At 32.1% G+C, this 14,546-nt stretch overlaps 1 protein-coding gene across 9 annotated transcripts in view; it reads left to right on the forward strand.

Moving 5' to 3' along the window:
- The window catches only part of LOC100881812 (lachesin), a 491,556-nt gene that overhangs the window by 372,000 nt on the left and 105,010 nt on the right, over positions 1–14,546 (forward strand). For all 9 annotated transcript variants that reach the window (XR_013040183.1, XM_076538479.1, XM_076538482.1 and 6 more), the window contains 2 exons: positions 7,258–7,377; positions 10,345–10,515. Coding sequence is in view for 8 of the 9 variants with exons in the window: in XM_076538479.1 (XP_076394594.1) it covers positions 7,258–7,377; positions 10,345–10,515 (291 nt within the window). In the remaining variant the exon portion in view is untranslated. The remainder of the gene's footprint in view (positions 1–7,257; positions 7,378–10,344; positions 10,516–14,546) is intronic.

The following is a 14,546-nucleotide window of genomic DNA, read 5'->3' on the forward strand; positions in this document are numbered from 1 at the left end:
ACCTGTAAATCCCAAGGGCGTGTGACAAACTGCAGGTTTGGTTTCATGTTATGCATCCTCGTGGGTTACTCGGAGTTAAGGTCTAGTTTGTAAGGTTGTAGTAGTCTCCTCGGTAGTATATGCATAACCGTCGTGGAATTATAAAGTGCAACTCAATTTTAGTCGTAATCAAGTTTCACTATTTCGTAGTCAACCTTCGAACTTGGTCATGTTTCTGCCGTTTTCAGAGTTTGATCGCATCGGTACCACTTTTGAGCATGAATCGTGTAATGTATTGAATGTAGATTTCCAAATGAATGAAAGTAACATCGTTTTTATGAAAAATGGTCGATCGACATTTTTTGATTATGAATATTTTTAAAGACATTTAGATGGGTTGATTTAAATGAGGTACTTTATTATAGCGTTTGATTTGTGGTACACATGTTGCTGAAATAATATAAATAAAATATTGAATGACATTTAATATGTTTAATTATAACAAGTATGGAACAAAAAAAAAATGTTTAGGTGGAACTTGAACATGCATATAATACATATGTAAACATGTGTGGACATGTGTATAATACGTAATATGTATATGTATGTACATGTATATGTGTATATGTATATGTATGTGTATATGTACATACATGCATACATATGTATGCATATGTATACATATGTACATATATGTGCATGTGTATATGTGCATATGCATATGTATACATATGTACATATATGTGCATGTGTATATGTGCATATGCATATGTGTATATGTACATGTGCATATGTATATTTATATATGCATATGTGTATATGCATATGTGTATATGCATATGTGTATATGCATATGTTTATATGTATATGTGTATATGTATGTGCATATGTACATATATGTATATGTATATATAATATATAATAAGTTTTGTTACTGTTCCTGAAAAGTGTTTTAACTATTCCATAATCCAACTGCATTTAATTAATAAAAAATAAATATCTCAACTGCTACAATTAAAATTATATTCATAATGTCAGCTGTAACGCTATTAATCAAATAAAAGACCAATTTATTAAACGAATTTTGTTACACTTCATTTAAATGCCTGAAAGCAAATCACTTTTATTAAATTGAATAATTAAAATTCAAGAACATACGCTTTACAATGCGTTTCGTTAAATTGTGGCAATTAAAAGAAGACAATTTCTGTATCTGAAAACATTCAAACAATTGCCTCCCGAGTCATTGTTCGCGTTGCTAATTATTTGATAACAGTTACGCAAATCATGTAAACTTTTAATTGTACCTTTAACTTATTATTTATTGTCGAATATTATAAAACGATCGATAACACGATATAATAGCAGTTTAACCACAACGAGTTCTATATCAAACTTCGATATATATGTTTTTCATCAAACCGGTGGAAGTTTAATTTATTTGGACCAAATGGACTGAAAATAACGTGGCGTAAGCGAAATCAAGAGCTTAATTTTAGAAATTTAAATCCAACAATTAAGCACGGAAATGGAAATGTTATGGTTTGGGGCGGTGTTCCGGTGAAAGGAGTTGGGGAGTTCGCTTTTGCAAATGAAATCATGGATAAAAATAAATATTTAGATATTTTTAATCTAACAGAGTTATTAATGGTAAATAAGAATAGTTTATTAAATGAAAAGATGTTGCTTAATAAAAAATAACTGTAATTTGTACCAAACTCAAAATTTCCAAATTTCGAAAAGCCCAACTCTCCAATTTCTCTAATCCTAAAATTCTTAAAAATAAATTTCATGATTTAAAAATTCCAAGATTCCAAAATTCCAAAATTCAAACATTCAAAAATTCAAAAATTCAAAAATTCCAAGATTCCAAGATTCCAAGATCCCAACATTCCAAAATTCCAAGACCCCAAAATTCCAAGATTCCAAGATTCCAAGATCCCAAAATTTCAAGATCCCAAAATTCCAAGATCCCAAAATTCCAAGATCCCAAAATTCCAAAATCAAAAAATTCCAAAATCCCAAAATTCCAAAATCCCAAAATTCCAAAATCCAAAAATTCCAAAATCCCAAAATTCCAAAATTCCAAGATTCCAAGATTTCAAGATTCCAAAATTCCAAATTAATTACTTTAAATAAATTTGCAGTATCGTTAAGAGGACAAGTTTTAAAAAAAGAACGTGTAAATTTATGTACAAATACACAAATCAGTTATTGTCTGAATATAAATAAGCCACTTAGACTTTAAAATTTAAAAATTGCCTGATCTATTTATACTTTGCAGATTTCGATAGGTATATAATAAATGCATAAAGTCTAGTAATAACTAATTAACTAATATCACTTAAATTTGCAATCAAGTTTTAAGCAACCTCGTTAATTAATTATTCCGTTTAACTATAATTCAACAGAATGAGGTTAAAATTTAAATAGTTGGTTAATTAATCCAGACCGGCTTCCAGAGAGATAATTGGAAGGCGTTATTTTGCAATTCATAAAGTTGATTTTCCAATTAATTGTGTACATTCTCTCGGAATAAAATTATCTGGTATTATTATGTAATGCACTTGGATTATATCTGCATAAGTAGCGGATGTTCGATTCTGTTCATTTTTAATGAACATGTATTGAACAGAAAGCAATCGCAACAAAGACATTTTGATGCTATTTTCAACTTCTCAAATTCCTATATTTTGAAATTTTTTATTTCTCAAGTTCCCAAATTCTCAAACTCCCAATTTCCCACAATCCTAATTTCCCAATTTCCTAATATCCCAATTTCTCAATTTCCCAATTTCTCAAACTCCCAATTTCCCACATTCCTAATTTCCCAATTTCCCAATTTCCCAATTTCCTAATATCCCAATTTCTCAATTTCCCAATTCCTCAATTTTCCAATTTTCCAATTTCCCAATTTCCCAGTTTCTCAATTTCCCAATTTCCCAATTTCTCAATTTCCCACTTTCCCAATTTCCCAAATTCTCAAACTCCCAATTTCCCAATTTCCCAATTTCCCAAATTCTTATATACTAAATTCTCTAATCCACAAATTCCTATATTTTGAAATTTCTAATTTCTCAAGTTCTCAAGTTCTCAAGTTCTCAAATTCTCAAATTCCTATATTTTGAAATTTCTAATTCCTCAAGTTCCCAAATTCTCAAATTCCTATATTTTGAAATTTCTAATTTCTCAAGTTCCCAAATTCTCGAATTCCTACATTCCAAATTTTCATATCTCCAAATTCTAAAATTCCCAAGTCTGCAATTTAAAAAATTCTCAAATCAAATTTTCACAATTACAAATTCTTAAGATCCCAACTATCTAAATTTTCAAATTCACAGGCTTTCTAAACCATATATCAAAAATTCCAAATTGTCCCAAACCAAATTTGTGATCCATAAATTCTCAAACTTCAAAATTGCTATATATCATGTATTGCCATATACAATAAAAAATTCCCATATGTCCACATGTGTAATCTCACACTTATAAAATCATAAATTAGCAACATCCTACATTCCTACATTCATGTGTTTGAACATAAAAAATGAAAAATTCAAACTTTCAAAAATTTAGTAATTCAAAAATTTTCAACTTCATCCGAGGAACTTTATCCAAAATTACATTCAACACTCAGTAACTAATCAGGAACCAACCGAATTCTGTCCCTGACAGAATTTATCGAAAACACGACGATAAAACTGGGAAATCGTATTAAAAAGAGTCAAGTGTATCCCCCGGCAAGAGTTAACGATCCCAATCTTCGAACAGCGCTCGGAAAGGTATAATACAGGACCGTTCTTCGAAACGGAGACAAAAATCCCGTCTGGACCACTTTTAGCGACTTATCTTTAAAATATACATAGATAAAGCATGTCGTCTGAAACAGGGTAAGCTCTTTGTGCTGGTTCTTCCTCGGAAATGCACGGACAGACGCAACCTCGGTCAAAAGCAGTGGCCGGCGACGACGGTGGCTGCTAAAACCTAAGCTGCTCAGAGAAAGCTGCTTACGATATTCGAAACGAAAGACCGGGTACATCGCGAATTACCTTCCGTTCCTTCTAAAATGACAGTCTGTCAGGCATGTCAGCATTTCATTATCGTAACTTTCGTGGCCTTGGTTGCGTCTAATGGGTTCTACAAAGGAACGAACGCCATGAAATACCATTGTAAGGCGATTGCGAGGATACAATACATTGTCTCGCGATCTTCGTTATTTTTACTGCTTCGTCGTAAATCCCTTGCTGGGATCGTGACTGAATCGAGTACAATTGGGAATAAATCTGATCTAATAGTATTTTCCAGAGTAAAAACGAGATTTCGATCTGATGTGAACTACATGGTAGGAATTGGCGCGTAGGTTGGCCAAATTTTCAAAATTACAAACCAATGAAACTTTAGAACACTTCTGTATTCTTATTCAAATTCTCAGTATATTAAAGTTTGATCGAAATTAACAAGAAATATAACAGGGATGAAAATTGACGGGTATGTAATCTGATATGGTTTGTTTGATTCGTGATGAATAGTCACGAATCAATGTATACTTCTCAATGTGGAAAGTTGAAAATGAGAAATTTTTTATATTATTACATTACCAAATTTTTAAATTTGGCGTTTTTCAAGTGTTCAAATAAGCAAAGATTTATTTGTTTTCTCACATGATTCATCACTGTATTAGGTAATTTGAATTTCATTTTGTCCAAGTTCGTTCACCCACGTTTTCTCGATTCACTTATTCTATTAAATTCGGTAGGTATTCAGAGACGTATCTTTCTCTCGCCACTTTAATGGTATTTTCACACGGCATACACTTCAGGGTGGGATCGCAATATGATCTCCATGCGAATCTTTCGATTCAGTGAGGCGAAGAACTAAACGGTTCGTGAACAGAAGTGTTTACATCCTCGCAGAATCGTTAATAGTTAAATAATGTAGTAAAATATTTTACAGTACACTCTTGCATCGATTGTTTCGTCTTACGCAAATATACACTTCATTCACTTGCACATTTCATCGTAATCGTAATTATGTGAATGAAAGTATTGACAATGGTGATATCAGAAACGAAATTCCATTCGAAAGTAAATTTAATCGTGGATGACCATCATTCACAAATATTAATTTAACAATAAATTAGACGCTTCTCGCGTAGCTAACCTAGAAATTGGCGCGTTGGAGGTTAACCCAGAGCAAAAGAAGTCACTCGGACGGTACTATCCCACCGTGAACACTTTCAACTTGACATATCGGCAAATAAGAATAATGACAATAACTGCATCTCGCAATTTGCATTATCTCGCTCAGTCACGAGACGTTTGTTGACTGTCGTTTTTGGCCTAATTGGCGTATGGACCGTTTAAGCTAATAGTAGGTACTACTGCCGAAAATATATGTGGGTCTAAGTGTCCATTTTTCTATTCTGATCAGTTAGGCCCGTATATCTTCCAAACACTTGAGTCAGCCTACGCGACAACTCTTGGGCTGCCTACGGTACACTAGGATATTGTGAAAAATTGTATTCGTTTGTTTTCAATGGTTTATACCAAGAAGAAAATGCATAGAATTTTGATCGCGATTTAAAAGTGATAATAATTTCTGTACTTGTGTTACCGAAAGATGGAACGCCGATTTTATTACGATTTCATTTCCTTTACTTTTTTATTTTTATCTTATACTCTATCATGTACATATATATTTAACCGTCGTAAACACCTACAGTCAACAATTCAATAACTTCAATAATATCGTTTCATCCTATTCTGTATTTTATACAATCTACACATAAATCTAATCTTATGCGTGATATTAAATACCGCATGATTTTCATTTCTTGGTTATTGACAGTCATCGAATCATTCAACATTCACTCGAATCATTTGGGAGTATTCGAATAAGATTTATCACATTTGAACTGTGAACGAATCAAATTTGTTAAAGTATGAAATGAGGCAAAATTGGAATATTGTAATTCATGAGCTGATGAACATATACAAATATGTCGTCATATTTGTTATATCTCCAAATAGAACAGATCAAAGTGCTCCAAATCCAGATTCGAAAATACTATATATATGGGTTGTTTATACTATTAAACGGAACATTTTAATTGGGAAGGGTGAAACAGTTTATAGATGCGTATATGTTATCCTATTAGGGAATTTATATCTCTAAATGAAATAGATCAAAGTGTTTCAAGTTTAAAATTAAAAATGCTACACATAAGACATCCATAGTATTAAATTTTACAAAATTTTGACCCAGAGAGAAGCATAATTTATTGTTGCTAACAAGTCTACATTTTACTATTTGTGAGCTTATATCTTCGCATTGATTAAACCAAAGTGGACTATTGATGAGATCCAATCTGTAATACTAAATGCCATAACGTTTTGACCCAGACAGAAAGATAGTTTATAATTGATAATAAAAGTTTTACTATTTCTTATTTTATATCAGACGGATTAAACCAAAGTGCTTTAAATTTGGAACTGAAAATGTATATAGGATATTTGTAGTATTAAATGTCGTAACATTTTAACCCAGAGAAAAGGATAGTTTACAGTTAATAATAAATGTTTTCCTATTTCTCACCTTCTATCTTCGCATTGATTAAAATGATTCAAATTCGAAACCAAATGTGCTAAACATATCCCATTTATACTATTAAATCTAACACTTCAACCAAAAATGTTCACGCAATCGGCGTGAAAGCTTCACAACCACCCTCTTCCCTATTACTCTGAACCATCCTTTACTTAGCCTCACAAACGCAAAAAATAGAACAATCAATAAAGAAAGTTAAGTTCTAATATAATTTCAAAGTTCAATCTCGAAGCAGCTGCAAAATATTGATTCGATTTTACAAATGAAAAGCCATTAAGCGGAAACTTTCTCGGATTTCCACTCAATACTTTTCGATCTCGCGAAATTGTTGCTTTTTATAGCATCTGATAAGCTCAGAACTTCAAAAATACAAATAACGATTTTCCTCCGGAATTCTGTTTTAACTATTCGATCAATATCACTCGAATCGTCCAATTTTGATTAATTCATTATTCAAGGAGAAGTTTTCGCTGAAATTTCTGGAGCGCTGTCTCCACGGGATCAGAGACGCAGTTTCGCCCAATTGAATTTGCTTTAACCGAACGTGTCAGCGTGTTACGTTTCATTGATCCCTATCGGTGCCAGTGACAAATCACGGCACGTTCGATAATTATTACATATACGTATACTTTATGTTTGGCCATTGATTAATGACGTCACGATAAATTGCAGTTCACCCGATGGTTCAAGTACCGAACCAGCTAGTCGGTGCACCAACTGGAACCAACGTTACGCTGGTTTGCCTCGTGGAAGCATCCCCAAAGGCCATTAATTATTGGACACGCGAATCAGGTAAGATTCAATTAACTGTTGCAGCGTTAGTTTATTTTATTGGGACTCGTACCAGAAAAAAAATCAGCGTACATTTTTTCGATACGAAATATCGAAGCGTGCCACTGTAAAGGTTAAATCGACAGATTCTTTTTCTTTCACTGAAATTATTTCGGTAGACGTATCGACAAGTATACAAATTTTATCCCAATTTGCAAAGTGTACAATTTTTGTCGTTCTGTTTATTTAATTTTCATGGAAGGTTGAAACTTAATTGGAAACAATTTCTTGATAAATTTAAGATAATTTCTTGTTTTTAAAGGAATGAAGCATTTAAGATAATTGCAACTTCTTTTATATTTGGACAGTGTAAAGTTGTAATTAAATTTACTCCGACGAGTAAAATTTCTACTTTCGGATAAAATAATTTACATTTGTAAATGGAAAAATTATATCTATGATCTCATATAAAATTATATCTATGTTTTTGTGTTAAATTATAGTTATGTTTTAAATTAAATTAAAAGGCCAACTTTGCCATTACACTTTGGTTAGTTTAAAAAATCAAAATAAAATTATCAAATAAAATTATCAAGACAATTATCAAAACTCGATTGTTGATCAGAACTGGTTTTAACACCAGGATATTTATATCGCAGTTACTCGAACTCGGATCATCTCAGAATGTTAAGCTGGGTTTAGAACGCTCATGCAATTTGCACAAACGGACTTGTGCCAGCGATTTTGCACAAGTTGATCGTTACGTGTAGAATTTGAAGTTGGCAGAAATCACAAAGTTTGAGTCGAGTGAATTCCGTCAGATAATTTGCATGAAATTGATGCAAATAACTGAGCTAAACGAATGTAAAACGTGACGCATTTTGATGTATCAATGTGTTATCATAAAATTTTGTAGTGTTCGAGAAAAAAACCACTTTTTAATTTTGTTAGCTTCAATTTCAAGTTCGTAATAATTGAGTCAAGTTATATATTTGATAGAGTCAAAAAAACATTAGAAGTATGAAGCAGTCAGATATAGAAAATAATTAGAAGAATGAAACAGTTAGAAATAAAAATACAAAATCTGTGTTATTTTTTATGTGTATAAGAAATTCTATATTACTGTGTTTTCAACTATTTTTCAAGTATGATGCACATACAAAGTGCAAATGCATTATTTTTTTTAAATTATATTTATGTGGACTCATTTAATGAAACATTGTACATACATATGTATGTGTAATTATATGTCAGTAAATTCAGTATTATTATTTTGTATGTAACAATAAATCCAAACTCCTTTAAAGTTAAAATCATAAAATTTATCTTAAAACTTATTTTGTCTGACTTTGACTACCAGTCTTACTCTTCTGTAAATATTACACAAATTCAATATAAGAAATGTAAGCGTTTCATACACTACGTCAGTATTATAAAATAAAATTTGCATACCTAAATAAAAGTCCTTACTGGTTAATAAAATCATCCTTTGCAAATTTTTATTTCACTTAACTTCTTGACAAAAGTACCTGCAAATTCTGCCCAATTAAACCTTGCACTTTCAAAATTCCTGAAAATTGAACAGGCAGAACGAGGAAAATTTAGCAGAGTACATTATACACTTTACAGAGTAAAAACCGCATAGCAATATACTAAAAGCACTTTCCTTGCATAAGTCAGCTCTACAAAGTTGCAATAATTCAAAAGGGTTCTATGAGCCGGTATTATGGATTAAAGAATCTTGCATTGCTTTTAGCACGCTCTTGCGAGATACAGAGTCATAAAAGGTAGTTAAAAAACGGAGGCTAATAAAATGACTATATGTTACACATTGTTCGATTACAAGTTACTTAGATTTATTGAATAATGAAAAATAGAACGAGTGTTTCTTTGTATGTATTATTTGTCGATTCCAGTTACAGTTATGACATATATAATACATCTCTTCGTATAGTTATTATGGATCTTTTCGTCCACATGTTACTTTCATCTTCAAGTGCATTCTCCAAAACAGAAGTATCTATGAACTGTACGTAATTTATAGAAATTAAGTGTAGGAACTTGTAGAGATAAAACGCTCTAACAAGTGATTGGTTTAAGAATAGTTTAACTACTCCGCAGTTTAACTGCGGAATCGCTTCAAACCTTGTCACAGCTGCTTGGACTTGTCTAACACTGTCATAAAACGTTCCTTTTAAATCTAATTCCACTTTTGCAAAGAGGAAGTAATCACATGGAGATAAGTCAGGCAAATTTGGAGGATGTTAGAGCAGACTTGTTTATTCGCCAAACATTCACGAACAGCGACAGTTCACATGGTGCGTTATCATGCAACAGAAACCAACTTCCCGGCACTCGATATTCGGGCCTCATACGAACGATCCTCTTCAACAAATGTTCCATAACACTCAGATAATTTTCGCCATTAACATTTTGTCCCTGTGGAACGAATTCCCGAAGTATAATTCCTTTAGAATCGTAAAAGCAAATTAACATTGTCTTCTCTCGGGACTTCTGAAATCGCAATTTTTTTGATTTTGGAGAGCCTGGATTTCCACGTAGCACTTTGGCGCTTTGTTCGAGGTTCATACTTGAAGCACCAAGTCTCATCATTAGTTACAATTGATTCCAGGAATGTACAGTTTCGTCTGGCTGTTTTGATAAGATCCTCGCAATATTCAACGCGAGCAATTTGTTGCGCTTGCCTGTGATTTTGTGACACGGTGACGAAAGGTTCTGTCGCATTAAACGTTATAGGTTTACAATTCGTTGCTCGATTCCAATAATGATCGTTATGTTTTGTAGGGCAGGTATACTTTTCAGATAACATGTTTTAACAGATGGAACTAGTAGTTTTGCTCAACTTTAAAAAGTTCCGTTACTTGCCCGACTAAGGAAAGTGCTTTTCCAAAATACTGTGTATTTTGATTAAGAAAAGTTGACATTCACTGGAATTTTAAATAATCCCAAAAATATTTATATTTGCAGGTGAAATGATAATCAGCAACAGCAAGTATTCGATGTCAGAGGTGAAAACATCAGTATACAGCGTCCAAATGCGTTTGGTGATCATGAATCTCCAGAAACAAGATCTCGGTGGTTACAAGTGCATCTCAAAGAACTCGATCGGCGATGCAGAAGGCAACATTCGACTTTACGGTGAGTTTTCATGGATAATGCGTTTATAAGGATCGCGAAGTTCGTAACTTTCAGACTTCGTCCTTGCTTCTCTTTACCTTCTGCCTGTCGCAACGAATGTTCTTTCGCGACTGCTGTAAAAATGTGACATGACCCAACGGAAACGTATCGTTTTCAGAGTGAAAGTTTCGCCAGAAACATACGGGTATAAAGAAAATTTATTTAGTGTTTTTGTGAAACGAATTTAAAAAATTGGTTTTGCGTGTTGGAAAAACTAGAAGGAATTTTTCTGGAGAAATTTTCAATTTCAAATTTTTTATTTGATTCGTAAATTTTTAAATTCAAATTTGTAAATTTGTAAATTTCCAGAATTCTCCAAATTTTGCGTTACTCAATTTTAGAAATTACCAAATTTTCAAATTTCCATATTCTCAAAAAGTTCAAATCACAAAACCCACAAATTAAAAAATTTCCAAACTCTAAAATTCCTAAATTCCTAAATTCCTGAATTCCTGAATTCCTAAATTCCAAAATTCCTACATTCTTAAATTCCTAAATTCCTGAAATCCTAAATTCTCAAATTCTCAAATTCCTAAATTCCCAAATTCCTAAATTCCTAAATTCCTAAATTCCTAAATTCCTGAATTCCTGAATTCCTAAATACCTAAATTCCCAAATTCCCAAATTCCCAAACTCCTAAATTCCTGAATTCCCAAATTCCTAAATTCCCAAATTCCTAAATTCCTAAATTCCTAAATTCTTAAATTCCTAAATTCCTAAATTCCTAAATTCCTAAATTCCTGAATTCCCAAATTCCTAAATTCCTAAATTCCCAAATTCCTAAATTCCCAAATTCCTAAATTCCTAAATTCCTAAATTCCTAAATTCCTAAATTCCTAAATTCCCAAATTCCTAAATTCCTAAATTCCTAAATTCCTAAATTCCTGAATTCCTGAATTCCTAAATTCTCAAATTCCAAAACTCCTAAATTCCTAAATTCCTAGATTCCTAAATTCCTTTTCTAAATTGGAAATCTTCAAATTTCTAAATTTTAAAATTCCATAATTCTGCATTTTCTAAATTTCTAAATTTCTCAAATTTCCAAATTTCGTAATTCTCACATTTCCAAATTCACTGCCTTTTATTTCTGTAACACGACAGTTCCATAAATAACAAACACCGTGACATCAAAGATATCCCAAAAAAGGAAAACAAAATTTGCAAATGTCGATTGCGTGAAAAAGTGTGTGAAAGCTTAAAATTTCAATTTTATGATTTCATTGTTATTCGTTTTAATTTTAATGCATTTATGCAATCTTCCTACTGTTGTTACCTGCGATAACAGGAGCAAAAATATACAGTTTTATGAAACAAAGTACACTACGCTATACCTGCTATGAAAAAACAAATCGACAACTCGTGATATATGTAAAATTTTTACATAGATACATATATGTGGATATAAAACGTCAAACATTTAAATTTAAATTGTTGATTTTTTTAACATTTCAATGCATCCTATTTTCAGTTCACAAGACAGCTGCATTCTTTTTAATTCACTACTGCAATACATACATATAGCTTTGTTTAAATGAAGGATTATTGAAAACTGAAAATTTTGAAATGTATTTTTTTTGTACGTTTTTTGTTGATTTTTAACACGTTGTGATAATTTTTTTATTTATTCTTATAATTAAATTTAATTGAATTTTACTACATTTCACTGCATTGAACTAAATTTAATTAAATTTGAGTAAATTTGACTAAGTATAACTATATTAACTAAATTTGACTAAATATAACTAAATGTAACTAAATTTGACTAAATTTAACTAAATTTAACTGTAGATTTAATTTCACAGTATGTTTAACTACATTTAACTAAATTAAATTAAATTGAACTGAATTTAACTAAATATAAGTAAATTCAACTAAATTTAACTAAATTTAATTAACTGTAACACTAGATATAACATAACACTGTATTTAACTGTATTTAAATATAACACTATATTTAATACTATATTTAACACTAAAACTACTAAAACGGTTATATGACCGCTCTACAAGTATCGAATTATAAATAACACAATTATTTATTTCTCGCGAAATCTACGTTGATTTCCATCGCGATGTCGAATTAATATCATATGTGCACAATTTTATGTTTAATCGCTCGTTTACTTATTTTTCAACTTCATTTTTAATTTCAAACGAAGTGTACATACGCCGGTGGATTTAGTGTAAAAAGATGTAGTAACTCAACTGTTCAAAATATTTTTTGAAACTGTTAGTAACTCAAATATTTTGAACATTTTTAACAAGTTTAAAAGTGCAGTAACAACTGTTAAGAAATGTGCCATTTTCAACCTGAACTGCTTATAACCGAATATTCTGTTGATACATAAAGCTGACATCATCCTTAATCGCTAGACAAAATACAAACCTTACAAATACAATACTTGTCCTCGACTACTAAACGCACCTGTTCAGTAAGGTTTCGGTCTTCGCAAGGTGAGCACGTACGCACGTGACTCCCAGTAAATGAGTTCGCGTTGTACATCACCAATGTTACAATAATAGCTTACAATTTCTATATCATTAAACATTAACTGTGCAGTATAATCTATAGTGAACATCGGCAAATACTGACAAAATATCTGTGAACGTCTTATACCGACTTATTTGTGGACTTCGTGCTTTAAGAATTGGAATTCGTGGCTGGTACACGTGGTTAGTGCAGTGCATTCGTGCAGTTCGAAGTTCGGTTAGGTTAAGTTAACCGCACTGAATTAGGTTTATTTAGTAAAATGAGGACAGGCAATAATCAGCAAATTCGAATAATTTTGAGGTAAGATTCTATTTATGATATATTCATTTTGTGGCGGAGGATAATGTTATAGATAATATGATCTCATTACATTGCAAATTTGCAATATTCATTTTCGTGACTTTCGTATGTATTGGCAATATTATGTTATTGTACTAAGAATCAAAAATAAAGAATGAAAATAAGAATAAAGATAACCGAGCATTATATTACTACACGTTATTGTATTAGAATGTGTATCATGACGTATTAAGCAACCAAGTGTTAAATTATTACGTGTAATACCATCTCACGTTACATTAGAACGAGTAAAGCTACTGCATGTAGAATTATCACGCATTATACCGAGACGCGTCAAATTTCCGCGTTGCATTACTGTATTAGATTACCACGAGTGGAACTATTACGCGTTGTATTGCTGCGTATTAAGTTACCACGTGTTGTGTTGTCACCTATCAAATTACCACGCGTGGTATTGCCACGCATTATATTAAGTCGTATCAAATTACCACGAGTAGAGTCATCACGTATCAATTACCACGCGTTATATTACTACGTATCGAATTGCCATGAGTTGAACTATCTCGCGTTGTGTTGTTGCGTATCAAGTTACCACGCGTTGCGTTGTCACGTATCAAATTACCACGCGTGGTATTGCCACGCATTATATTAAGTCGTATCAAATTACCACGAGTAGAGTCATCACGTATGAAATTACCACGAGTTATATTACTACGTATCGAATTGCCACGAGTGGAATTATCTCGCGTTGTATTTCTGCGTATCAAGTTACCATGCGCTGTGTTGTCACGTATCAAATTCCCACGCGTGGTATTGCCACACATTATATTAAGTCGTATCAAATTACCACGAGTAGAGTCGTCACGTATGAAATTACCACGAGTTATATTACTACGTATCGAATTGCCACGAGTGGAATTATCTCGCGTTGTATTTCTGCGTATCAAGTTACCATGCGCTGTGTTGTCACGTATCAAGTTACCACGCGTGGTATTGCCACACATTATATTAAGTCGTATCAAATTACCACGCGTTGCCTTGGTACGTATCAAATTACCACGAGTAGAATCATCATGTATCAAATTACCGTGCGTTATATTACTACGTATCAAATTACCACGAATGGAACTATCACGCGCTGTATTTCTGCGTATCAAGTTACCATGCGTTGTGTTGTCACGCATCAAATTACCACGAGTGG

The sequence above is a fragment of the Megachile rotundata genome, chromosome 12 (genome assembly GCF_050947335.1).
Source record: "Megachile rotundata isolate GNS110a chromosome 12, iyMegRotu1, whole genome shotgun sequence".
Lineage (NCBI taxonomy): Eukaryota > Metazoa > Arthropoda > Insecta > Hymenoptera > Megachilidae > Megachile > Megachile rotundata.